Source organism: Microcebus murinus, chromosome 1 (genome assembly GCF_040939455.1).
Source record: "Microcebus murinus isolate Inina chromosome 1, M.murinus_Inina_mat1.0, whole genome shotgun sequence".
Taxonomy (NCBI): domain Eukaryota; kingdom Metazoa; phylum Chordata; class Mammalia; order Primates; family Cheirogaleidae; genus Microcebus; species Microcebus murinus.
In genome coordinates, this window is record NC_134104.1 from 63741279 (window position 1) to 63769243 (window position 27965).

A 27965-nucleotide genomic window follows, 5' to 3' on the forward strand; every position below is an offset into this window, starting at 1 on the left:
CCTTGAGGGCTACACAAAAAGTACTGTTTACCTCAGCATAGAGGTGAGCCATAGTCCCACTTTATTTCCAATTTTAGAACTGAGCAGAGAGAAGGTTCAGAGATATATCTGCAAGGAAGGAAAGTGGGCAAACAGCATAACCAGGTAAACCAGGCAATCTAGATACACATTCCCAGGTGAGCAAACTGGGAAGTCTGGAGAGCACAAGGTTGGAGAGCAGAGTGGGGGGGATAGGGGGCATTCATGGGGAAGGAGGAAGGACCACAAGACACATGTCCATGAGCTCATCCAGGGGAGAGAGGACGCTGAGGGGAAGGAGACCCCTTCTTCATGCTGTCTCTGCCCCAAGCCTCTAATGGAACGGGAGAGGGAAGCATTTTTAGAGCCTCAGGCAACCCATACATCTTGTTAGACACTTGAGGCAGGAATGGGGAGGGGGTGGAGGCAGAGCCACTTTGGACATGGGAAGTCACAGTTGCAGTAGACAAAGAGGGCCAGTCACTGGAGGAGCTTGACATAATTTGCAGGGAAGAGTCCAAAGTGGCCATGGCAACGCCCCCGCCACCAGCCCTCGTCCACCATCTCGATGTCAGTGATGACGTCATCTGGATCAAAGGAAAGCTCGTCGCTTCCCTCTGCGGAGGAAGTTGAGATGTTAGGATGGCCAGGTGTGAATCCCTGCATCCCCATGTGTCCCCTTCTCCAGTCACCAGGCCCTTCAGGCCACTCCAACCTACCTCCTTGGTAGTCATACAGGGCCACAGCCGAGATGCCCATGGCCCCAGCCGGGCAGCCTGATGATCCTGTATGGCGAGAAATATGAACTTGGTCTCACCACCATGGAGAAGGCAAAGAGAGACAGATCCTGCTGCACAATGGAGAAATTATTCTTCCTCTTACCCACCTCCCGCAGACCTGTCCAAATTCAGGAGCTGCAGCTTCTCCCACCACTCACCAGCCTCAGGCTCGAGCACATCCTCATAGTCCCCTTCTAGGTCATCAACCTGCGCGTGCCTGTCCATCTCCTCAACATCCTCATAGTCATTCTCAGGCTCAGGCTCAGGCTCAGGCTCAGCATCAGGTGCTGCTTCATATACGGGCTCTTCCTCCACCTGGAGGCCTTCCAGAGTCCTAGGGGGCAGAGCTGGGGGCTCCTCGTTGTCCTGGGAAGAGACAGCATGGAGCAGGGTGACCTCCACTCACCAGGAGGACGCAAGGAGTCTCAGTGGAGAACTGCTAGGACCCACCCTTCACCACCCTGCTGCCTCCACCCTCTACCCTTGCCTCCGCCTACAGCCCCTGGGGAACAGTCTCATCCATGCTTGTTTCTCAACATCCTTGACACTCACACACTCAATATGGTGGGAGGGGAATGTAAGAGGTCAGGGTGGGGAGGAGTGGAGGGCAAGTCAGGTTCCTTAGAAGACCAGGAAGACATTGAAGCAGAAGCACATTGTTGAGATACCACAGCCAGGATAATCAATGGTCCTGGTTTACCCAGGACTGAAGAATTTCCCAGAATGTAGAACTTTTGGTGCTAAGACCAGGAGAGGTCCAGGCAAACCAGCATGGCTGGTCCCTCTATACAGTTCACCTTCCTAGGACTCGAGGAGATATGGGGTGGGAACACAGAATCTTTGGGGCTCTGCTTACCTCTGGGGGATTCTGCCTTGTGGGCAGGGGGGGCATTGGTTGTTCCCTGATGGTTCTCACAGGCTCGGGCTCTGATGACGGATGGCTGCCTGCTGGAGGCCAGGCCTGTGGGGAATGAAGCATCTCCCAAGTTAGCAAACCTGCATCTTCACTCTTACACTCACCAGCAACACCCTCTCCTGCTCTCTGCCAATTCACATGGAACTCAGCCCTCAAGATTAGTTCCTGCAGCAATAACTGGCTGTCCCAGCTGGTGACTGGCCTTCTGTTGTACTACGTAGATTTGGGGGTTTTTTTCAGGTATATAAGGCCTAACTCCAGTCAGACTGAAACCTTCCTAAAGACAGAGATAGCAGACTGCCTAACACAGGGGGGGCCTTTGCCTCATTTTCTGCCAGGGCTTTGGACCTCTTAGGTCCTGTCTGGCAAGAGATCCTGGCCGTGGATCCCGGAGGGCAAGGCACTCACCTCGGAGATTTTCTTGGGCAGCGGGGCCGGCACCTCTGGCTCTTCCACAGGCACCACCGGCGGTGGCTGAGCCTCGTGGCTCATCTTTACCACAGCCTTTCGCTCCTGCTGCCGCCTGGCCACCTGCTGTGCCTTCTCCTCTTCCTCCCGCTTCCTCTTCTCCTCAGCCATGGACTCAAATTTTGCCTTTAGCCCACGGGCACCACTAGAAGCTGTAGACACAGGCAAGAAGAATTGGGATTGTCTTGGATTGGGGGCTGGGGAAGGGGTGGAGCTTGAGGGAAGAAGAGGAATTGGTTTAATATCCAGAAGGAGAGAAGATGGGAAGGAAACTCATGGAGGGAAGGTAGAGAGGTGCTGATGGAGGAACAGGGGGATTAGAGGATGATAGGGTGGCTCTGAAGCCTAGATTTCCATGTGGCCAGGCTGTGCAACCTCAGCCTCTTGTCCTTTTGGAATGATAAGCCTTGGTCCCCTAACCAGCATCCTTCCCTGTCCACGTTCCTTAAATCTGTGTGCCTTTAGCCACCACGACCCTCAACCCTTGTCCCACACTCCCATCCCTGTGCACCCTTCCAAGTGGTTCCCAGCCCTCCTCTCCCATTCCTCCCCCAGGGCCACTCCATCTCTCTATCCTCACGACCTGGTTTTTCTAGGAGACGTAATCTGGGAATATGAGGGTAGAGATTGAGTCCACCTCAGCCAATCTTAGTAGCTAAAGGAATGGAGAAGGTCATCTGAGGAGGAAAAAGAATATGAAGATGAGGTTGAGGAGCACAGAGAGAGGGACTCATGGACACTCACCAGCTTCTGTGGGTGTCGTCTTCTGATAAGCCGTGGTCGGGGCCTCCATTTCACTGAAGCTGGCAGCGCTCTGCAATAGGAGAATGGTATGTGGGGGGAGGGGCAGGGCAGTAGAGACCTGAGGCAATGTTGGGGGTTGGGACTGCTGTTGGCAGTATCCCCAACCATCTGCTGCTCAACAGCTGGACAGGGTTTTTGCGGTAGAGAGAAGAGTTAAGAAGTTCTAAACTGGTGGGCTCAGCTCCCCTTTTTGAAAGCTCAGTGTACCTACAATCTCATGTCTCCAAGCCCAGTTGCCTAGAGTATAGCCGGGACCCTGGCCAGTGCTTGGGGAGGACAGGGGCATGGAGCAGGAAGAAAGACTGAGATTGGGTTAAGCAATGCCAAACAATCAATGAAATTTTAAGTCTCATATCACCTTTCCCTGGGCTTTCCCTTTCTCTCCATCTCTCTCTGCCTCTCTCCACTCTCCTTAGTTAAGGCTCAGACTCTGGAGGATGTACCTGTTAGATGCTGAGGGCAGTCAAGGGGGAGTGCAGGACACCATCAGGACGGACTCAGGAAGCCCACAACCACTATCCCTTCCTTCTCCTAGCCATGCCTTTTGCTTTTCTCTGTGCAATTTCCCAAACTTAGGGAACTCTTCTCAGGACATTAGTGTTCGGTGCTTTACCTTATCCACTCGATCCTTCTGAATTCCATACTGGCCGCCAAAGCCTTTGGCATAATCTGCAGGACAGAAAGTTCTGAGAGTCATAACAGGAGATTAAAATGCTGGGAATGGGTGGGGAGAAGGATCAGTGAGAAGAAAGACCAGAAGACAGAAATGAGGAAAACAGAGAGGTGTCGGCGGAAATGTGAGAATCAGAGGATAAAGAGAGGCATGGATGGGAAGAAAAGGAAAAGGATGAGGAGAGGAAAAGTTGGAAGAGAATGGAGAAGAGAGAGATGGAAAGAGTGAAACAAGAGATGCGACAGACAAAGGGAAGTGTAAAAAAAGAAATAGGAAAAACTCAGGAGAATCTTCCAGCCATGCCTGTGTGTCCCAGGGAAGCAGTAGACCTCTCTGTCCTCTGTGAAGCACAGGGGCTCATAAGACTCATAGCCAAGCCACCCTCCAGGGCCCACCCAGCCTGTCTGTCTTCATTCCTTCCACAATGACCCCTTCTCATTGGCCTCCCTCCCCTGCCCTGCTCTTAATCCTGTGTTTTCTCTCCACCTCTCCCGGTCTCCCCTCCCCCACCACACATACATACACACACACACATATACACACACACACACACACACACATATACACACTTGCTGTCTACCACCTGCACTGCACATCTGCCCCTCTGTATTCTGGGATACTTGGCAAGCTTCCATAAAGGAAGAAGGAGACCCGCATGCTAAGCAGCGTCCTTCTCTGTCCACATACCTTACATTTGTGATCTTCCTCTTCCCAGCCCCAACTCACCTCTCTGGGACTCGTGTTTCTCTGTCTCTCCCTTGTAGTCATATCCCAGAGCTGCTTTGTCCTGTTTATCCTTCTCAACCCCGTAACGGCCACCAAAGCCACGAGAGTAATCTACGGTTGAAGGATTAATCATGAGAGCCCACCCTCAGCCTCCAGCCCACAGGGCAGTGGCTGGAGAAGAGAGGTCAGGAGGAATGGCACAGGGCGTCAGGGGCCGGAGAATAGAGCAGGGTTTGAACACAGGTGAATTAAAGAGAAGCAGTATCCTAAGTCACCTTTAATTGAATATTGCTCATTCTTTTCCTCTTCCTTTCCTCCCTCCCTTCTATCCCAAGATGAAAAGATCATTTCAATGTTCTCCCTTCTTCTCCAAGGAAGGGGAAGTATGGAGAGTGTGGGGAGAGATTTTCAGGAAAAATTTAAAAAAGAGGCAGATACATATGAAACTTATGTATTTTTCTACTTCCATATAGGCACATAGAAATGTCAGCTAAAATATAACAATTTATTTTATGAACAGTAAAGCTCAAAAGAAGGAAAAAATGCTGGCTCCAGAAACAAAGAAATGAATCAAAGTTCTGTGTATGAGGGTAATTATGAGCTGATACCACAGAAAACCCAAGGGTATTATATTAATAAGTTCCAAATGTAGTGAATAGTGATAAGGATCTAGCGTCTGAGATTCTAATTTCTATATAAGAACAAGGAGGGGAACTAGGGAGCTTGAGATTAATCTCTGCCCATTCCTAGACAGGAGTTCTAGAAAAATTCTACTTCAGGGAAGTGGTGAGGAAGCTTATAGTCTGTTTAGCATTTGATAGGGGAAAAATTTACCTGTGAGATTTGGAAACTCCAAGGCTACACCTGAGTATGGAATGCAAATACCCAATTTTTTCCTACTTATATGATGTGGGAATTCTATCTTGAGAAATTAACTTAAATACTGATCCAGAAAAATATATATCATGAAAAGAGTAAGCATAAAAAGATGGCATGGAGTCTGGGTGCAGTGGCTCATGCCTGTAATTCCAGCACTTTGGGAGGTTGAGGCAGGAAGACTGCTTGAGCCCAGGAGTTGGGAGGCTACAGTGAGTTAGGATGACACCACTGCACCCTAGCCCAGACAATAGAGCAAGACTCTGTCAAGAAAAGAAAGAAAGAAAGAAAGAAAGAAAGAAAGAAAGAAAGAAAGAAAGAAAGGAAGGAAGGAAGGAAGGAAGGAAGGAAGGAAGGAAGGAAGGAAGGAAGGAAGGAAGGAAGGAAGGAAGGAAGGAAGGAAGGAAGGAAGGAAGGAAGGGCAAGCAAGCTAGTATGGATATGGCACAAAGTGACCTCAAAACAAAATGCATTGAAGAGACAAGAGAGACATAACACAAAGATAAAAGAATAATTCATCATTCGTCAGGAATATATATGCTGCTATAAACCTATTAACAGAATCAAAATTCATGAAGCAAAGACTGACAGATGTAGAAAGAAGAATAGACAAATCCATAATCATTGTTGAACACTCTTCTCTCATTCATGGATAGAAATTTTGGACAAAAAGAAATAAGTAAAATTATAGAAGATCCAAATAACATTACCAACTAATAAGACCTAATTGACTATTATAGAACACTATACCTAAACACTATAGGATATACTTTTTATGCACATAGAACATTCACCAAAATAGACCATGTGCTGATCCATACAGTAAGTCTAAATATCTTTCAAAAGATTGAAATATTACAGATCTTATTCTGATCACAATAGAATTAAATTGGAAGTCAACAGCAATAAAATTATCTAGAAAATGTCCCCAATACTCAGAAAGTAAATAACACACTTTTAAATAACCCATGGGTCAAAGAAGTAATTACAAAGCAAATGAGAAAATATTTTGAACTGAATCAAAATTAAAACATATATGACATTTATTGAATGTAACAAAAGCAGTGTTTAGAGAGAAATGTGTAGTTTTGTAAGTGCCCATATAGGAAAAAAAAAAGCTTAAAGTCAATTATCTAAGTTTCTACCTTATGAAGCTAGAAAATTTTTTTTCAAATGTTTATTAGCCATTTCTATATCTTCTTCTGAAAAATATCTGTTCATGTCTTTTGCCCTCTTTTTAATGGGGTTATTTGGTTTTTTCCTTGCTAATTTGTTTGAGTTCCTTGTAGATTCTGAATATTAGTTTTTTGTCAGATGTATAATTTGTGGGATAAGAGAGAATATTTTCTCCCATTCTGTAGGTTGTCAATTCACTCTGTTGATTATTTCTTTTACTATGTAGAATCTTTTTAGTTATGTCGTATTTATTTATTTTTATTTTTATTGTATTATATTTGCTTTTGAGGGCTTAGTCATAAATTCTTTGCTTAAGCCAATGTCAAGAAGAGTTTTTCCTAAGTTTTCTTCTAGGGTTTTTATGGTGTCAGGTCTTACACTTAAGTCTTTAATCCATTTTGTGCTAATTTTTGTATATAGTGGGAGATAGGGATCCAGTTTCACTCTGCATTTGGCTACCCAATTTTCCCAGCACCATTTATTGAACAGTGTGTCCTTTCCCTAGTGTATGTTTTGTCTGCTTTGTTGAAAATCAGTTGATCATAGCTATATGATTTTATTTCTGGGTTCTCTATTCTGTGCCTTTGAGCTATGTGTCTACTTTTATACAAATGTCCAACGAACATCTGAAAAAATGTTCAGCATCACTAATCATCATGGAAATGCAAATTAAAACTGCAATGAGATAACACCTTACCCCTGTCAGAATGGCCATTATAAAAAAAAAGTCAAAAAAACAATAGATGTTAGCGTGGATAGGGTGAAAAGGGAATGCTTATACACTGTTGGTGGAATGTAAATTAGTATAATCTCTGTGGAAGACAGTATGGAGATTCCTCAACTAACTAGCACTCTGGAAGGCTGAGGTGGGAGGATTGTTTGAGCTCAGAAGTTGAAGACCAGCCTGAGCAAGAACAAGATCCCATCTCTACTAACAATAGAAAGAAATTAGCTAGACAACTAAAAATATATATAGAAAAAATTAACCAGGCATGGTGGCACATGCCTGTAGTCCCAGCTACTCAGAAGGCTGAGGCAAAAGGATCAGTTGAGCACAGGAGTTTGAGGTTGCTGTGAGATAGGCTGACACTACGGCACTCAAGCCTGTGCAACAGAGTGAGACTCTGTCTGGAAAAAAAAAAAAAAAAGAACTAAAAGTAGACCTACCATTCAATCCTGCAATCCCATAACCAGGCTATCTACCCAAAGGAAAAGAAGTTATCATATCAAAAAAACCCCACATGCACTTATATGTTTATTGCAGCACAATTCACAATTGCAAACATATGGAATCAGCTAAGAGCCCATCAACCCATGAATGGACAAAGAAAATGTGGTACATATATACCATGGAATACTACTCAACCAGAAAAAAAGAGTGAAAAAATGTCTTTTACAGCAACTTGGATGGAATTGGAGATCATTATACTACGTATTTCAGAAATGGAGGAACAAATACCGCATGTATTTACTTATAAGTGGGAGCTGAATGATGGGTATACAAGGTCATACAGAGTGGCATAACAGTCTTTGGAGACTCAGAAGAGGGGAGGGTGGGAGGAGGGTAAGTGATCAAAAAATTATCTGTCGAGTGCAATGCATGCTATTCAGATGTTGGGTCCACTAAAAGCTCTGACTTCATCACTATACAATTAATCCATGTATCCAAAAACTACTTGTACCCCCTAAATCTATTGAGAAAAATAAATAAATAAATAAAACCATGGTAGAATCACATACTAAAAAAAAAAAGGTGTGGGATGATGCGATGGGAAGGTGATCTCAAATGATTTGAGATGATAATAGAGATTATGTCAGGAAAATAAAATCACCTATATTGTTACCAAAAAATAAAAGCTATGAAAAGAATAAATTTAACCCACATTAAGTAGGAGAAAAAATAGTAATCAGAAACCAATACATTTTTAAAAATAGGTAAATAATAGAGAAAATTAGCAATGCCAAAACCTAGTTCTTTGAAAAGAATAATAAATTTGATGAACTTCTAGTAAGAATAATCAATTAAAAGGAGAAAAAAACACAAACAGAAAATATCAGAAATGAAAGTGGGCATTTCATATCACCACAAATCTTACAGAGGTTAAAAAGAAAATAAGGGGCCGGGCGTGGTGGCTCACGCCTGTAATCCTAGCACTTTGGGAGGCCGAGGCAGGCGGATTGCTCAAGGTCAGGAGTTCGAAACCAGCCTGAGCGAGACCCTGTCTCTACCAAAAATAGAAATAAATTAATTGACCAACTAAAAATATATATACAAAAAATTAGCCGGGCATGGTGGCGCATGCCTGTAGTCCCAGCTACTCGGGAGGCTGAGGCAGTAGGATCGCTGAGCCCCGGAGATTGAGGTTGCTGTGAGCCAGGCTGACGCCACGGCACTCACTCTAGCCTGGGCAACAAAGTGAGACTCTGTCTCAAAAAAAAAAAAAAAAAAAATAAGGGAATACTATAAATGAATTTATGCCACTAAATTTGACAACATATGTAAAATGGACACATTCCTTGAAAAGCACAACATATTTCTTCTCACAACTTAGAAATGAAAAGTGAAACCAAAGAAAAGAAAACATAATGAAATAAAAAATAAAAAAAGAAAAGAAAACCACAACATATCATAAGTAACTTAAGGAAAAATAGAAAGAGTTGAACTCAGTGGAGGAAAAAACATAAAGAAAAGAAATGGTTTATTTTTATTGACCTCTAGAACTCAGTGAGAAGTAAAGACAAAATTTCTCTCTATGGGGCACTTACTAAACCCAGGGCTCATGAAACTCCCATAAAACAAATATCCCTCTTCCCCAGTGAAATAAGTTTACAAACAAAAATTAAAAACCATCAAGGGGGCCGGGCGCTGTGGCTCACGCCTGTAATCCTAGCTCTTGGGAGGCCGAGGCGGGCGGATTGCTCAAGGTCAGGAGTTCAAAACCAGCCTGAGCAAGAGCGAGACCCCGTCTCTACTATAAATAGAAAGAAATTAATTGGCCAACTGATATATATATAAAAAATTAGCCGGGCATGGTGGCGCATGCCTGTAGTCCCAGCTACCTGGGAGGCTGAGGCAGAAGGATCACTCGAGCCCAGGAGTTTGAGGTTGCTGTGAGCTAGGCTGACGCCACGGCACTCACTCTAGCCTGGGCAACAAAGCGAGACTCTGTCTCAAAAAAAAAAAAAAAAAAAAAAAAACCATCAAGGGAATAAATAACCATAAGGGAAATCAGATTTATCAAACAGAAGAACTGGCACACCTGAAAGCTGCAAATAATATAAAATATGAAAGAAATAATAAAATAAATATTTTTAAAATAACTAAAGAGCTTAAAGAAGGGGGGCAGGGAACCATGATAAAAGCAATAAGACATTAATAGAAAAAGAATCAGCAGATTTGCAATAGAACCAAAGGGAACTTCCAGGAATGAAAATATGTGAAAGAAAATTGAAAATGTAACGGACAGCTTAAACAGTAATTGATATAATCGAAGGGGGAATTACTGAACTTAGCATAGATCCAAAGGAATCATCCAGAATGCAGCACAGGGAGATAAAGAGATAGGAATAGAGAAGAGAAATTAAGAAACATCAAGAAGAGAATGAGATGGTCTAATACACATCCAATACAAGTTCAAGAAGAAGGAATGAAAGAGAAGAGAGGCACAATTCAAAGAGAAAATATGTGAGAACTTTCCACAATGAACATTGTATCTGAGGTTCAAGAGGAGTGATAAGTTTCATATAGGAGAATAATAATAGATGTAATACTTATACACACCTTAATAATACTGCAGAATATCAGACCAAAAGAAACCTTTAATAATCATAAAAAAAGATAAATGAGACCTGTTACTTACAAAGGAATGGTAATTAGTCTGACACGAGAGATGCCAGAGACAATGAAATAATACCTTCAAAGTGAGGAAGGGATAATAACAATGAAAAATGATGCAAAATAAAGACATTGTTCAAAGACTGGGAGTTCTTTCACAGACTCGCTGAAAGCATTATCAAAGGATATATTTTAGCAAGAAGGAATTAGAAGCAGCAAAGATGAAACAATGAAATACAATAAACAATGCTGATCTAGGAAATTGATAAATATGTTGGTCAATTTAAATATGCATTTACTAAGTAATAATAATGATTAATTTTGTGGGATTTAAGAACAAGATAGAACTAATATACTGAACAACAATAATATGGTTGGTAGAAAGAATGTAGTTAAAATAGTCTAAATTTCCTATATTATTCAAAAAGAGATAGTGATTAATTTTAAATTTAAGGCAAAGATGTATGCTAAAACTTAGAGATAACCTCCTAAAATAAAAGAGTAGAAGGAGCAGAGTACTTTATCTTCAATTCATTAGAGGAAAAAGAGGGATTTAAGGAAACTTGATCAATATCATAGAAAGCAATAAAGGGGAAAGAAAGAAGCAACTACACACTTGGATTAAAAAGTAAATAAAATAGAGGGGAGCTGAGTCACAGGACTAAAGGGAGCTAATGGCAGCTGTTGGAAAATGAAGTCTTAGCAGAGGAGGTGGCCAGTCAGGTTGCGGAGGCTGAAGCACAGGGTCCTCACCTTTCTGAGATGTGTGTTTCTCCACTTCTCCTTTATAATCAAAACCGACTGCTGACTACACAGAGGAGGAGAGAGAATGCATTAGTCTGAGCTGATGATATTTCCTTTCCCTGACTTGCTGTTGCTCCCAGCTCTGCCCCAGAGGTAGTTTATAGCACCCTGGGGCTGCGTATGGAGGTATAATGTAGAACAGACTGGTGTGGGTGGATGCAGTGTGTACAGAGCAATGAACGTGGGCTCTGGACACACACAGTTCTAGATTCCGACCCAATCTCCCCTACTTACAATTGTTGTATTTTAGGCATGTTCCTTGATATTACTGAGGCCCAGACTCTTCAAACATAAAATGAAGAGAGACATATCTGCCTTACCTACCTCGACTGTAAAGTGAGAGAAATGATCCCTCTTCATTTGGGATATTATGAGAACTAAAGGGGACAAGGTATATAAAGTATCTGTATCAGGTCACTCACTAAATTAGTGCTTTTCTTCCTAATTAATTCTTGCAGAACTAAGGAATAATAACTATAAAAGTGCTTTGCAAACTATAAAGCACTATGTTCATGTAAAAACGAGATAACATCCTATTCCCAGTTGATTATACTGTGTCTCTTCTCTTTCCTTACTCAGCAGTAGAAACACAAAGATGTGGATTTTGGTGGGAGGGGAGCAACTGGGAGGGTCTGGATCCTAGCTGACACCAGGACTGAAGATGTTGGCCCAACACCTAACATCACCATGGAGCTTTGTGTCCATCTGCTCAATAACTATGGGTCTCTAACCGAGTCTGGGTTTTGTGTCTTAAAAGCTAACTCGTATGCATTGTTTCTTGACACGCTGTTTAGGTGATTCAGTTTGTGGCTTTGTGAGCAAAAGACATAACAGTAAGGGAGTAAGCAAAGACAGGCAAAGGGGGGCCAAGATGGCACCAGAAATTCCATCCTGATTATAAAATATTGCTTGCTCCACATTCCATGAGTGCATTTAGAATTTACCTTCTGCATTTTTCCTTTCCTTTACAGTATGTTTTGAACTTTCCTAGTCTTGCTTTCCCCCTTCCCCTACAATATAAACAATTAATATTCTAAAATTTAGCTTTAAGGACACCTGCCCGCCTAATTAACAATGCTGGTTAAAAAAAGAAAATCTCAGCTGGCTATGAAGGAGATGTCCTCGCTCTACATGCAGCTTCAGGGGAAGAGGCATCATTCTGCACCATAAAAAATGAGTTCAAAGAGTCTGATCTATTAAGGTGTGCAACTAAGAACGTCAACAAGTCATCAATCTTACTCTCCTGTTCATTGTATGATGCTGTAATCATCCTTTCCTTTTTTTGCTTTTTAAAAACAACTTTTTATTTTTGTATGAAGGGATCTTTAAAAACACCAAGACTTCTAAGATTGATGCTAACTCTTGTGAAAAGTAACCTTTACCTTCTAAAAACATTGTAATCCTAATAAGTTATTTTACTTGATTTTTTGCTGCCACAGTAATAATATTTAATCTGACATCTCTGTTTTCCTGAAAGGCATGAATAGTTACAAGGTTTTGATGTTAAGCAAAAGAGAAGCTTTGAAATTCTCTTTTCTCTCTTCATGCATATAGGTAAAATAAAAACCAATAGTTTGAGGAATTTCTTATTCAAACAGAGAGTCTGAGAGTCTCTGCCTTATTTAAATGAATGCCTTTCAGTTCAGCATGTGGGTGCCAACATTGGCACCAAGGAACTAGCTGAAGGAGCTCATGGTGCTGGGTCCTCATAGCATCCACTTCACCAAAGAAGCATGAGTATTCATAGGGGTGAATATATTTTTTTTTTTTTTTTGAGACAGAGTCTCACTTTGTTGCCCAGGCTAGAGTGAGTGCCGTGGCGTCAGCCTAGCTCACAGCAACCTCAAACTCCTGAGCTCAAGCGATCCTGCTGCCTCAGCCTCCCGAGTAGCTGGGACTACAGGCATGTGCCACCATGCCCGGCTAATTTTTTCTATATATATATTAGTTGGCCAATTAATTTCTTTCTATTTATAGTAGAGACGGAATCTCACTCTTGCTCAGGCTGGTTTTGGACTCTCAATTAATTTCTTTCTATTTATAGTAGAGACGGAATCTCACTCTTGCTCAGGCTGGTTTTGGACTCTGGACCTCGAGCAATCCACCCGCCTCAGCCTCCCAGAGTGCTAGGATTACAGGCGTGAGCCACTGCGCCTGGCCCATAAGGGGTGAGTATTGATAAGTCTCACATGATTTGAGGCAGAGGGTGCAGGGAGAGTTGTCACTTACCTTGTCTGCCCTGTCCCTCTGAACTCCATATCTGCCCCCAAAGCCTTTGGCGGCATCCGTCTGAGAAGAGTGCTTCTCCACCTCAGCAACATACTCATGGCCCACAGCACTCTGAGAAAAATCAAGGACGGAGTGAGTGAAAAGATAACAATGACCTTGAAAAAAATACAGAGATGGAAAGGGATGTAAGAATACCAGAAACTCCATTCCGGGTCAGACCCATAGCCACTGACAGTGGAATACGTGATGGGAGAGCAAGGTGACTTTTTCTGGAGCTTTGCACATCCCTGATTCTTTTGAAATACCATTAGGCAGCCATCATTGCCAACACTCACATAGGATGGGCTGGGAGCCAGAGGATGGAGACTACATAGACAGAGCAGTGTTTACACTAGAAACATAAAGAGAGCTAAAACAAGGATGTTGTACAGCAAAACAGAAATAGGGGTAGTATCAGGGAGACACCAAGGGTACTCACTGGACACATAACCCAGATTAAATATTTTGCTAGAGCAGCCAGATACTTTTGTTCTAGATCTTTGCTCCCGCATGGCCATCAAAGTTTGGAAGTGAATTCTGAACTTTTACACAATATGTAATTTATAATATGTACACAAAAAGATCACGAAATACTGAGTAATGAAAATAATACGAGAAGTTGCAACACAGACATAATACACAAAAATTGAAAAGCAGCAAATGATTTTAAAACATATTTTTCCCTTCTCCCCTTGTGCTCCCTGGCTGCAACAGGCCAACTGTTCTAATATCTGGACTTTTGCTTTCTGCCATTTATAGCTTATGTGTTGAGATCAGAAAAAACAGACACAAATAATATGTGGGCATTCTATTTTGAGCCCAAATGAATACTATGCTTTGGAACAAATTTTAAAACATAAAACCAATAAATGAATCAATTTGCACTTTAATTTATTTGTTTATTTTTTGAGACAGAGTCTTAACTCTGTTGCCCTGGCTAGAGTGCCGTGGCGTCAGCCTAGCACACAGCAACCTCAAACTCCTGGGCTCAAGCGATCCTTCTGCCTCAGCCTCCCGAGTAGTTGGGACTACAGGCATGCGCCACCATGCCCAGCTAATTTTTTCTATATATTTTTTAGCTGTCCAAGTAATTTCTTTCTGTTATTAGTAAAGATGAGGTCTCACTCTTGCTCAGGCTGATCAATTTGTATTTTTTTTTTTAATAAAATCTCTCTCTTTTGACTTACCTTGTCCATTCGGTCTCTTTCTACTCCAAACCGACCTCCGTAGCCATGGGACGCTTTGGGCCCTGATTCCAGCTCTTTCTTCTTGAGAACATCATGTTCTTCTGACACCTTGCTCCTGAGCTGGTGAATACTGGAAAAAAAACACATGACCGAGACTCATCTAGCACAGGAGGTTAACAAACTCACCTTCCCTCCAAAATGGAAATCTTGAGGTTTGCTCTGTTTATTTTTATCGAAAACCTGAGCCCCCAAAATATACTGATGATAGGTCTGGAAGTAAGAGATCAGCCTAGCATGCATACCAGAGCAGATTTAAACTCTCCATAGGCCAATAGTATAATATTTCCTCTAGTCTGTTATTTTGCACACTAAAATGATCTTCTAATCAGTTTTTTTTTTTTTTTTTTTTTGAGACAGAGTCTCACTCTGTTGCCCAGGCTAGAGTGAGTGCCGTGGTGTCAGCCTAGCTCACAGCAACCTCAAACTCCTGGGCTCAAGCGATCCGCCTGCCTCAGCCTTCCAAGTAGCTGGGACTACAGGCATGCGCCACCATGCCCGGCCAATTTTTTCTATATATATATTAGTTGGCCAATTAATTTCTTTCTATTTATAGTAGAGACGGGGTCTCACTCTTGCTCAGGCTGGTTTCACACTCCTGACCTCGAGCAATCCGCCTGCCTCGGCTTCCCAGAGAGCTAGGATTACAGGCGTGAGCCACCTTGCCCGGCCTGATCTTCTAATCTTTAGCCCCATTTTTCATGTTCCTAAATATTGAAGGACAATGACATTTATAGTCTAATAACTGGAAAGTTATTTTCCTTTCTGAATAGACCTGCTTTCTATTAGTGATGGACTGTTTTCAAGAAGCATAAAAATATTCATATACCATTGGATCTATACATTCTAGTCCTGGACATCTACCCCAAGAAAATAATTTTAAATATGACAAAGCTTAATCTCTAATGATATTCATTGAAACATTGTGTATAATAGCAAGAATGGAGAAACAACCTATATGACAAATAATTGGATAATAGGTAATTTGAATTATTACCTTTCATTTGCATATTAGGAAATGGTTAAAAATGATACTTATGAAAACAGCACTGGGGAAACGTATTTATATACTAGTATTTTGTATACTTTTTGGTCAAGAATTAATATCCTCTGCCCCCTCCCTGGAGCCTGAAAATTTCTAAGAGACACCTAAGTGACAACTCTCCCTGCACCACCCACCTCAAATCATATGAGACTTATCAACAATCACCCCCGAAAGTAGGTCCATGCTTCTTTGGTGAAAGACAGGCAGTGGATGCTATGAATTCACATAACTAATGAAAACTAATAAAACTCACTCATAATTAGTTGCTATAACACTTTAGGGCTCCAATAACCTTGATTTGGACGCTTCTATCCCTAAGTGAAAGTACCACCAAAAGGGGGCATTCTCTTCCTTACTTCACACTCACTTCCACCTTTACCATGAAGGTGATCGCAGCACTTAAGAGGGTAGAGAGCCACCTCTGGCAGCCTGTTTGGTCTGAGGACACGAAGGGATAGCTCAGCACCAGCACCAATAAGTAACAGTCTGGTCTGGTAGTCGAACACATATATTAGAAACATCTAGGCAAGAGAACCCTAAATAAGAAATTTGACTTCCTACAGTAAGCAACGAAGGTGTAGGGTATCGAGATGGTGATGCTATTAGGACTTCACTAGCTCAGGACAACCAGACACGTTGGGTACAGGTAGAATGGCCAACTCACAGCAGAAATTCTCCTCTTTCGTGGAAGAATAGATCCATCTGGTGGCCTTGTAGGATAATTCCACTAAAGGTTTTTAAAAGCCTTCTCAGGCTTTAGCCACAGTTTATTTTAGAAAGCTGGCTATGAATCAGATGAAATTAAGCTGAGTGCTGGCAGAACTCTCTGTTCCCATGGCTCCTCTAAACCCTCTGGCAGCAGTGAAAGCAGAGATCCTGTGCTGCCAGTTCAACAACACCAACACTTTAGGACTGTCTGTGTCAAAAAATCTACTGGAACCAAGTACCTGTAAATGACTGTCCAGTACTTTCCAACTGAAGTGTTTAGATGAAGAATAAAGAAAATGAAGCCAAACATTACTTTCAAATGAGAAGAATCTGCAAAATTTTAATGAGTACAATGATTGTTAAATGGGTCAAACTATACTATAGTTGAAATAAGTTTTTAAAAGGGATTAGAAAATGATATTCAGGCATATCCACCTAATGAATAACAGGAAAGCTAGTTAGAGGATCCTGCCAATAGATGATATAATTTGAATAAGAACGTTGAGGCCAAAGAAAATGAACTTCTTAGATCATTTAGGATAGGGCTGGATCCATTCTAAATAAGTTTTAATTATAGCATTGCTTCATTCAATAAATATTAAACAACTTTTACATATGAGGTACTGTTAGGCTCTGAGGGCACAAAGATGCTAATATATGAAGATAGTGAGATAGAGAAGAAAACCAAAAATTTTATAATTCAATTTGTTAAGTGTTATAGCTAAGAAACTTTTGACACATTAACTCTTAAATGTCTGCTTTGAGTTTTAAAATAACTTGGATTGTTAAAGCAATGCAGTTTATGAGAACCAAACAAAATCCAGCATCTTAAAGATGAGACAAGAGAAAGGACAGATCTTTTGGGTTTTATTGCAAAATTAAAAGTACAAAAGTGAGTTACTCAGACTATATAGTCTTTATTCACAGATGACATGATCATGTATGTAGAAAATCCTAAAGAGTACACACACACACACGCATTCACACACACACACCCTTACTAAAACTATTAAGTATGTTTAGTAAGGTCATATGATACAAGGTCCCTAAAGCAAAATTAATTGTATTTCTACATACTAGCCATGAACATGTGGAAATTGAAAGTTAAAAATAAGTACCACTTGCATTCACATGAAATAACTTGAAATATTTTAGGATAAATTTAACAAAATTTGTATAAGATTTGAACAAAGCAAAACATTTCTGCAAGAATTAACGAAGACCCAAATAAACAGAGAGATATCCCATGTTCATGGACTGGCAACCTCAATATTATTAAAATGTCAATTCTCCCCCAAAATGATCTATAGATCCAATGCAATTCGAATCAAAATTCCAACAGGCATTTTTGTAGGAATTGACTAGCCAAATCTAAAATGTAAGTGGAAATGTAATGTCCTAGAATAGTAAAAGCTTTTGTTTCTTTTTTTAAGAAGGAGAGCAAAGTTAAGGACTACTTGATTTTTCGACTTATCATAAAGCTACACTAATTAATGCAATGTGGTATGTTATCAGGATATATAGATCAATGGAACAGAATAGAGTCCACAAATAGACCCACATATATATGGTCAAAGATTCCAGGTAATCCACATGTTCTGGTTAACAAAAAAAAAAAAAAAAAAAAAAAAAAGATTCCAGGTAAGTAAATGGAGAAATGATACTCCTTTAATGGTGTTGGACAACTAAATATCTATGTGGGAAAAAATAAAAGCCAATCTTGAGCTTATACTGTGCACAAAAGTCAACTGGAAATGGATTGTAGACTTAAATGTAAAAGTTAAAACTATAAATCTTTTAAAACAAAAACATAGAAGAAAATCTTCACAACTTTGAAGCAAAATGTCTTAGACACATAAAGCACTAACCACAAAAATTTATGATAAATTAGACTTTGTGAAGAAATTCTTGTGAAGAAAATCTTCACAACTTTCTAAGCAAAAATGTCTTAGACACATAAAGCACTAACCACAAAAATTTATGATAAATTAGACTTCATCAGAATTAAAGTCTTCTGCTCTTCCAAAGATGTCATTAATAAATGAAAAAGCAAGTCACAATCTGGGAGAATGTATCTGTGAAACACATATCTCACAAAAGATTTGTATCCAGAATTTATAAAGAACTTTAATAACTTATTAAGAAGACAAACAATTCATTTTAAACATATGAAAAAGATTTTAACAGACACTTCAAAATGAAGGTACATGAATATACACAAATGACACCTGAAAAGATGTTCAATAAAATTAGTCACTAGAGAAACAGAAATTAAAATTAGCACATACCTACAAAAGTGGTTAAAATTAAAAATACCAAGCATTGACAAGAATGTGGAGCAACATTGCTGGTAGGAATGATAAAAGGTAAATTCTTTTTGTAAAACAATTTGACAGTCTCTCAAAAAGTTAAACATATGCTTATTATATGACTCAGCAATTCTACTTCTAGCTATTTTCTTTTCTTTTATTTTTAGAGACAGGATCACACTGTGTCACACAGGCAGTGATGCAATCGTAACTCTCTGTAACCTCAAACTCCTGGGGTCAAGAGATCCTCCCACCTCAGCCCCCTGAGCAGCTAGGACTATAGGCACACATCACCCACCCAGCTAATTTTTTTAAATTTTTTGAGATTGGAGTCTCACTATGTTGCCCAGGCTGGTCTTAAACTCCTGGCCTCAAGCAATCCTCCCCACCTTAGCCTCCCAAAGTGCTGGTATTATAGGCATGAGCCACTATGCCCAGCCCAGAAGAGGAATAAAAATATATGTCAACAAAAAGATTTGTACCCAAATGTTGTGGCAGCTTTATTTATAATAGACCCAAGTTGTCAATCACCCAAATGTTCATTGGTGATAAACCAAATTGTGGCATATTCATACAATGGGACACTACTTGACAGTAAAAAAGAACAACAAAAGACTGACACAACACTATGGATAAATCTCAGAAACATTATGTTGAGTGAAAGAAGACAAATACAAAAGAGTACATTTTATATTATTTCATTTACATGAAATTCTAGGGCAGGCAAAACTAATCTATGGTGACAATTAGCAGATCAGTGTTTACATCTGGCCAGATGTGGGGATGGGGAGTATTGACTGCAAAGAGGCCTAAGGTATCTTTCTGTGGTAATGAAATACTCTGTACCTTGATTGTGTGGGTGGTTACACACATATTGTCAAAACTCCTTGAACTATTTGCTTATGGTCATACATCAATAAAGTTGATTTTTGAAAATAAGAAAGTAAAGAAAACATTAAATGAAAGACAGACTTTGGGAACTGCTAAAGAGGTTCATGCTTAGGAACATTAGTGTAGTACACAATTAAGGCCAACCTGTAAGGTACTTCGTCATTCTAAACAGAACAGGAGCCTTAGGAAAGGCAATTGCTTAGCTCATGGAAATTTGCATTCCATCTCAACAAGAGAATTCTGGCCATGACAGCATTATGTTTATTAGACAAAAATAATATGATGTAGCCCAAAGAGTCAGACTGAGCTGAATTTGAATGACTACTAGTTGAGTATCCCTTATCCAAAATGTGTGGGACCAGAAGTGTTTCAGATATCTGATTTTGGAATATTTGCATATATGTAATGAAATGTCTTGGGGATATGACACAAGTCTAAACAGAAAATGTATCTATGTTTCCTATACACCTTAAACACATGGCATAAAGGTAATTTCATTCTTCCCTTGGGAATGCTGAATAAACTGTTTGTTATGTACCTGCATTTCGACTGTGACATGAGGTCAGGTGTGAAATTTTCTACCTGTGCCATCATGTCAGCACTCAAAAGGTTTCAGATTTTGGAGCATTTGAGATTTTAGACCTTTGGATGAGAGATGCTCAACCTGTATTTGCATATCCTTGGGCAACTCGCTAAGTATCCATACATCTGTTCACTTTTCTGTGGAATCAGGATGATAACATCATCTATGATACAGGGTTATTTTGATAAAGCACTGAGTGTTTTGCATGACATGTAATAGCTCATTAAATGTTGGCCATTATTCTTATGTTATAGCCGTGGCTCTCCACAGCTCTCCTCACATTCTTATGTTATAGCCGTGGCTCTCCTCACAGCTCCAGGGCACTCCACCCCATTAAACAGGGCTGGTACTATATTATCTCCAGTCACCAGTAAGTAATAGGAGCAGAGTGGTGAAATAATCCTCTCCATAGAGTGGTGAAATAATCCTCTTCAGCACTGTGAGTGCTTTTATAGGAGAGCTGGGACAAACTCGTAGGGCTCCAGAATCCTATTTCAATACTCTTGGCACTGCGCCATTCTTCATTTCCACTTGGTATAAAATGTCAGGGCACAAGAAAGTGGACAGAACCACTGAGGCAGGTACCCTATGTTAATCTCAGGAAGGATCTAACCTAAAGGCCAGACGGGTTTTAGGAAGTACCGAGAGCCTATTCTAGAGCAGCGCCATTCGATGTGTGATCCACAAGCTGAACTGTTTCTGTTCCACAAGGAAATAACAAAAATTGAGAGAATGTGTTCAGAAACTTTCATAGGCCTGGTGCGGTGGCTCACGCCTGTAATCTTAGCACTCTGGGAGGCCGAGGCAGGCGGATCGCTCAAGGTCAGGAGTTCAAAACCAGCCTGAGCAAGAGTGAGACCCCGTCTCTACTAAAAAAATAGAAAGAAATTAATTGGCCAACTAAAAATATATAGAGAAAAATTAGCCAGGCATTGTGGCGCATGCCTGTAGTCCCAGCTGCTTGGGAGGCTGAGGCAGGAGGATTGCCTGAGCCCAGGAGTTGGAGGTTTCTGTGAGCTAGGCTGACACCACAGCACTCTAGCCAGGGCAACAGAGTGAGACTCTGTCTCAAAAAAAAAAAAAAAAGAAACTTTTATAGCCATTTGACATAGTGATTTTATATCTGTTGAATCTAAAAATAAAAATTGTGTTTGTATTTTCTGTCATTTTTTCCATTTGTTTTTCTAACAATTCAATTTTACTTTATTTTACAAAAGTATCAGTCGATGACAGATTTGAAAATAAATAAACAGATTTTTTAAAAAATCCCTGTTCCTTTCCCATAGGTAGTTTAAGAAGTACTGTCATAGAGCCATAACAATTCACACCTGGTCAAGGGAAAATACACCAAAGAGAATGAATGAGCAAGAGCAGGGAGAGGAAGGTGAAGGGAAGGGCAATAGCCCAGGAAACCAGACAATTCCTTTACAGAATAGATGAGGGGTGCATAGGAGCATTTGAGCTACTCACTGAATTACCAGTTCACTTCTCAAACTAAATTTACTTAAGACAGACCTAAATAAAGACATGATGGTGTGGGGGAAGGTAGTGAGATTTATGAGAACTACAACCACTTCCCTTTCCTGCTTTGAGTCATCTCAGCTCTGCAGCTACTGTTCTCCTCTCCTTTCCAGGGACCTTGGTGCTTCCCACCTGACCTTAAAGATTAGCTGAGCCCACACTAGCCAGAGAAAATCACTAAATGTTGGAGACTTACTGCTGGAAGGTCTCTAGAGGTCGTTTTGATCCAGGTGGAAAAACTGAGAATCAGAGAGGAAAAGTGTCCTGTCCAAGGTCACCTGGCCTGTTACAGGCAGTGACCAGGCTTTTATACCTTGGTAGCTTAGGTAAATGGGAGGTGAGTGAGCTTTTGTGTAAATATCTCCACCATCCGTTCTATCCTGTATGGATTCAGTTAGGTTAACAAGGAAATATGCAGGGTCCCCAGTTGTCGGACTCCCGGGGGCAACAGTGAGAGTCATCTATTAATATATACTGGAGCAGTCCAGGTGAACACCACTTGGGAAGAAGAAAGGCTGTTATCCGCTTACATGTTTATGTTAGGTTTTCGAAAGGAAATCTGATTAAACTAATCTATACTAACAGGAAAGAGAAATAACACCATTGAGCTGCTAAGAAGTACAAAGTACTGCACAAGACACTGACAGACACTATCCCATTGACTTCTAACCATCTCTCTGCAGGGTAGCTGTTATTATCCCCATTTGATAAATAAGCTGAGAGTCAAAGCAGTTGTGTGTTCAAGTTCATATTTGTAATAGTGGCAGAGTTGGGAATTGAATCTAAACCTATCTGATATCCTAACTCAAGCCCTTTTCATAAGATCATGGCAGGAATTTAGGAATCATCCTTAAAACATTCTACTCCTACCTCCTACACATGAGACAGGCACTGGGAGAGGAGAGGTGCCAAGAGAGTGTGTATCCTCATCTGAACAGTTCCCAGGACACTGGGGCCGAGCGGCCTTTACTCAGAAAAGAAAAAGAGTCTTGATACATTTTGGGGGTGGAGTGGGGGACAGGCGGTATCCATGAGCCCACAGAAGAGCATCAAAGAAGCTTTTGAATGACCCTGTTTCATTCTTTTTGTCTCTCTGCTTCAAGAATTGTATGGTTTGTTAAAGAACAATATTCATTATAGCTGCTTGATTCAAACCATTTATGTCTAATTAGATAACAGTGTATTGTCTAATTGAGTGTATTATCTAATTAGCCAATTGTACAAACATCTGTCAGGTTTTTATCGTATGTTGCTTGTGCAATGTGGTCATCCACTGACACTTCTTAAAAACGCTGCTGTCAGAGTGTGAAGAAAAAGTTAAAATGCATCTTAAACCTAGCACTCTGGGAGACTGAGGCAGGAGGATCGCTCAAGGTCAGGAGTTCGAAACCAGCCTGAGCAACGGCGAGACCCTGTCTCTACTAAAAATAGAAAGAAATTAATTGACCAACTAAAAATATATAGAAAAAATTAGGCGGGCATGGTGGCGCATGCCTGTAGTCCCAGCTACTTGGGAGGCTGAGGCAGAAGGATCGCCTGAGCCCAGGAGTTTGAGGTTGCTGTGAGCTAGGCTGATGCCACGGCACTCACTCTAGCCTGGGCAACAAAGCGAGACTCTGTCTCAAAAAAAATGCATCTTAAAACTGTATTAATCTTGCCATTTTGTTTGTAGTTATTGATTTTTGCTCTTGTTATACTAGTTAGTGTGTCTGCCTAGCTACTAATATTTGATATTCTGATACTATCCAAAGCTGGCCGTCCTGGTTAGATGACCCTCTTTTCCATATTCCATGGAAAAGAGGAGGGTATCTCTCAATCCAAATATATGATAAATCTCACAGACATAATTAGACATGTCTATAAATTTCTTTTCTCTTCCAGTATCAGAGGGTTTTGTTCGTTCCTGGTAAAATGAATATTGGGCTATAATCTTAAAGACCCTAAACTTTGTTGCCAAAGTAGTTTTTATCAACAGATTTTCCAAGCATCACATTTCTTCATGTTACTGTTCATGGCTTCCAACTTCTGTCAAATAGCCAAGTACAAATTTGTATTTTAAAAGTCATTTGGAGGCCGGGCGCGGTGGCTCACGCCTGTAATCCTAGCTGTCTGGGAGGCCGAGGCGGGCGGATTGCTCAAGGTCAGGCGTTCAAAACCAGCCTGAGCAAGAGCGAGACCCCGTCTCTACTATAAATAGAAAGAAATTAATTGGCCAACTGATATGTATATAAAAAAATTAGCCGGGCATGGTGGCGCACGCCTGTAGTCCCAGCTACTCGGGAGGCTGAGGCAGGAGGATCTCTCGAGCCCAGGAGTTTGAGGTTGCTGTGAGCTAGGCTGACGCCACGGCACTCACTCTAGCCTGGACAACAAAGCGAGACTCTGTCTCAAAAAAAAAAAAAAAAAAAAAAAGTCATTTGGGACAGGTACAGGAGATGATAATATCAGTTTTTTTTTTCCGCATTTATTGTGAGTTCTTCACCTTGACATTTTACTGAATTCTTCTTAACCTATCTGAAGTCACCCTACACTCTAACCACACATTTACATTTATGTGAAGAGGCAGATGACAAATAGGTGATTGTTAGATAGATAGATAGATAGATAATAATAAATAGATAAAACCTCAGTATTTGAGCCACTTCCTCTCTGAATCCCTCCTGCCTTACTGAAGGAAGGGAGGCAGTTGATACAACAGACCCATCTGGAGAAACAGCAGAGTTGTTAGAAATAAAATACAGATAATGATAGTGTGGGGGAGGGGATAGAGGAGGGACGTGAAATAGAAGTACATAATGACACACAGAGGTACGCAGGGACAGATTGTAGAAAAAACAAAGATACATAGACATGAACTACCCTCTCCTTTTCCATTCTTGCCTCCTCCTAAGTCTCTCAGTTTTCTCTGGGCTCTTTCCACAACCCGTCCCCTTTCCCCAGTCCTTCTGGTACCTACTTGATGTGCTCTGTGCGTCCAGAGCCCTCGATGGTCTTGGCCCCCCACCGTTGCTCCTTCTCAGAGATGTCATTCTGCAAAAAACAGATAGCACTGAGCAATGAGTGGTGGCAAGCAATGTGCCACCCTGAGAGGGGCCACACGACGGGTACATGCCCGTTATGTCCCCTGCATCCACTGCCTTCTTCAGTCACAAGAAGGTTTATTTATACTGCTCTGCTGTTTACCTGACCCTGACCTCACGTACAAATTAAACTGGTGAGCTCTGAAACTTCCATTCCTCCTCTACATCCTTCACACTTTTCCCTTCAGGTCTCCTACAACTTCTCAATTTCCCCAAATTACACATGTCCGCTCCAAGTCCTGGACCACAGGCCAAAGGAGACCCAGGTTCACCTGCTCCTCACCTTCAGCACAGCCTGCCATAGCCTGTCAATCACACTGGCAGACTCATCCATTCCTGTCTCCTTCCATCCTTGACACCAGCTGTCATATATGTCCCACTCATGACAGCCAACTGCCCTAGAAATCAGTCCCACTGTGAGGGCTGTCTCAGTCCCAACCCTTCTCAAAGGCCACAGAGTGGCCAGAAGCTCTCCCCCCACCACTGCCCTCTCTTCACTGTCCAAGCAAAGCTACTTCCAAACTTACCACAAAGTCAGGATCTGTGTCCCAGTCATCACCCTGGGTCTCCACGGAAACAGATACATCATGCCCCACCACAGACTTCCACATCTGAGGGGGACAGAGGGTGGGAATAATTTAGGACAGGAAAGAATTGATGGGAGAGAAACCAAGAATGCTGAAATCAATGACGTAGCAGCCCAATATTTTCTGACACTTTTTCTTTGAAGAAAATGTTATAGAAGATGAGGTAGAGCAAGTAAGAGTTTTAGGAAAGCTCTCCTGCTCCTCTCCTTGCAGGAAGAGTCAACAGGGCTTTATTCAAGACAAACTGATGAGACCTGGGCCCACCTGGGTCTGGAAAGAAGTCAGCGTGGGTGTAGGTAACACTAAATAAGCCAGATTGTTCACTTGTGTCCAGAGGCCCGCCAGGCAGTGGTTTGAAGTAGTAATGATTGAAGGGTGTTACAATATCCCTAAAATTACGGCATCCTTTCACTCAGATTCTAACACATGACTGCTTTCGTAGCTGTCAAAGTATAAACTGGCCCAGCTCCTGACAGAGTGAACATCTACACTCATCCCTACAACCTGCTTAACTGTATTGGGGATTTTTCCAACCCTCCGTGCAAGTTCTGTGCCATCTCCACTTTAAGACCAGTCACTGCGCAGCTGTGTGAGATCAGTAGGGACAGTCAGCTGAAATCCCTACACTGAAATGCGCATGGAGAAGTATTATTTTCTGGGAACAAGTTATTTATTACTCAATTTTTAAAAACAGTTCAATTATATTTCTAAAGAAGATTAATGGTTCAAAAATAGCATCTAATATAGCCCTTTTTTGAATATAAGAGGTATTTACTTTTTATCAACTAAATAAATGTTAAAGAAACATAGAGAACACCGGTTTGGAGGGATGCCAAACTGCTGTTCCTCTGGGGCGTCTCCACTGCTCCGGGCGGCCTTGCCAACAGCGCGTAGGGAGAGCCGCGCAGTCGCTCTGCAGCTCTGGGATCCTGGATCTTGGTGTGAAGAGGTGACAGCAGACAATGCTCATCTGCTCTGGTCACCACTGAGACTTCTTGTCCCTGGCACCACTTGCTGGCTGGCAACATCCCTGCAACCTTTGCCTCTTCAGACACCTCGTCCCCCTGGAGACCTTCTTCCAAGCGCTCCATCAACTGCCAAAGGAGACCCTTTTACAACCTCTGCCAGGGCTGCCCTGTCTCTCCACCTGGGCTGTCGGAGTCTCCAGTTTTCTGTGTCCACTTGAAAACCCCATCCTTCTCCATGCTCTTTGAACAACCCCTTGTATACCAGCCCAGGGGAAATTTGGGGTAGCCTGGCTAAAGAGATGCTGAGGGGACGCTGAGTCAGCCTAACTGTGAGAGGAGCCCCTGCTGCGAGCAGCTCTGCCTTCCCTGATGCCCGCTCGTGTGGGGGCAGCTACACAAGACCTGCGGTCCTGCACCCTTACAACCCTCTGTTTCTCATGCCCTGGCTCCTGGGCTGCTCTGCAGCAAAAGGACTTCACACGGAAAACTGGAAAGGAGAAGTTTCTGAAATAGTCCTGAGCAATAAGGAAGCAATGAGACCTGATAGTCCCATCCTCTTTCCTGCTGATCCTCCAAGGCCTCAGCCAGACTCTCCCACAAACCTCCCACCTTCACTCATTTTTGAAATGAAGAGTTTCTGAAACAGAGACAATTTGATATCCCTGACTTCCCAGAAATCGGCAAGGCGAGAGGTTCTACCTAGAGTGGGGGCCAGACAATAATCTGTGAGGATCCTGGGCTATCAGGCATGATCAAGGGCCTCGTCGTGACGCTGACTTACCGCACCAGTAAAGTTCACGGACTGGGAGTCAGAGGACCTGGTGGCCACTCCAGCTCTGGGACTAAGCCTCTGTGGGACCAGGGTAAAGGAATCAACACAGAGTGTGTCCTCGTTGGCCAGGTACCAGGCTAGGCAATTCACAAATATTAACTTGCATAATTTGGCAAATCATTGATCACCTCTGATTTCCCCAGTGTCAAATAAATGAAAGGGAGAAACCTAGCTAATCTATAAAGTCCCCTCCATTTCTGACATCCTGGGATTCTGTGATCCTACAACCACAGAAACTAGCCCCAGCTGAACAATCAAGCCTTTTTGGCCTCCATTAGTACTGGGCTGTCAGCACTAGTGTGCATCAGCGACTACTTCCTGATCTGTTACAAGATGTCCTGTGTGGGTTTTGTCTCCCTGCTAGACCATATGCTTTTCAAGGGCAGACTTTGTCTTCATCTGCTGTGGTTCTCTTCCTAACTCAGTGCCTAGGAGCAACAGGCCTTAGAGTGGGTTGCAGGTGATCAGCAGTAACCAGGCAACACTTCACTTGGGCTGGGGTCCTAGGTGGCTGCTGAGCCATGTTCCTTGGGCACAAGCCTCTCCCCTCTGTTTCCATTGCTCAGATCATCATTCTCCACAACCACTTACACCGGCCTTCTAGCCATAAAAGGTTAAAAGCCTGCCAGTGGTGGCCTTGCCCCTCACCAAGGACTAAGAGCCAGGTAGGTTCCTCTTCAACTCTTGCCCCATGCTTCCCAACTCTCCCGCCACTCCGAGTACCTACCTCCACTGGTGTGAGCGTCTGCTCTAAGCTCCCTGCTCCTCACGTCCACGCCCGGCTCCCTCTCTGACTGCCACTTCAGAGCAAAAAAACTCTTGAGCGGCTGCTTCAGTTCCGTATTCAGGTTTTC

At 42.0% G+C, this 27965-nt stretch overlaps 1 protein-coding gene across 4 annotated transcripts; it reads right to left on the reverse strand.

The window, feature by feature from the left end:
- Positions 1-38: 38 nt before the first annotated feature.
- On the reverse strand, positions 39-27958 carry HCLS1 (hematopoietic cell-specific Lyn substrate 1). 4 transcript variants are annotated; one of them, XM_076001874.1, is made up of 14 exons: positions 27839-27956; positions 25252-25335; positions 24601-24674; positions 14531-14660; positions 13305-13415; positions 11025-11079; positions 4385-4495; positions 3599-3654; positions 2926-2995; positions 2122-2333; positions 1654-1758; positions 956-1163; positions 738-868; positions 39-635 (listed from the first exon to the last, which is right to left on the reverse strand). In XM_076001874.1, exons 2-14 carry the CDS (start codon positions 25333-25335, stop codon positions 285-287), a joined length of 1698 nt encoding a protein of 565 aa, XP_075857989.1. In that variant the 5' UTR covers positions 27839-27956; the 3' UTR covers positions 39-284. The 4 variants fall into 4 exon arrangements, with proteins under 4 accessions (XP_075857989.1, XP_075857993.1, XP_012635982.2 ...); XM_012780528.3 differs by having other exon boundaries at positions 391-635; positions 738-803; positions 27839-27953; XM_076001878.1 differs by lacking the exon at positions 4385-4495 and having other exon boundaries at positions 27839-27958.
- Positions 27959-27965: the final 7 nt, after the last annotated feature.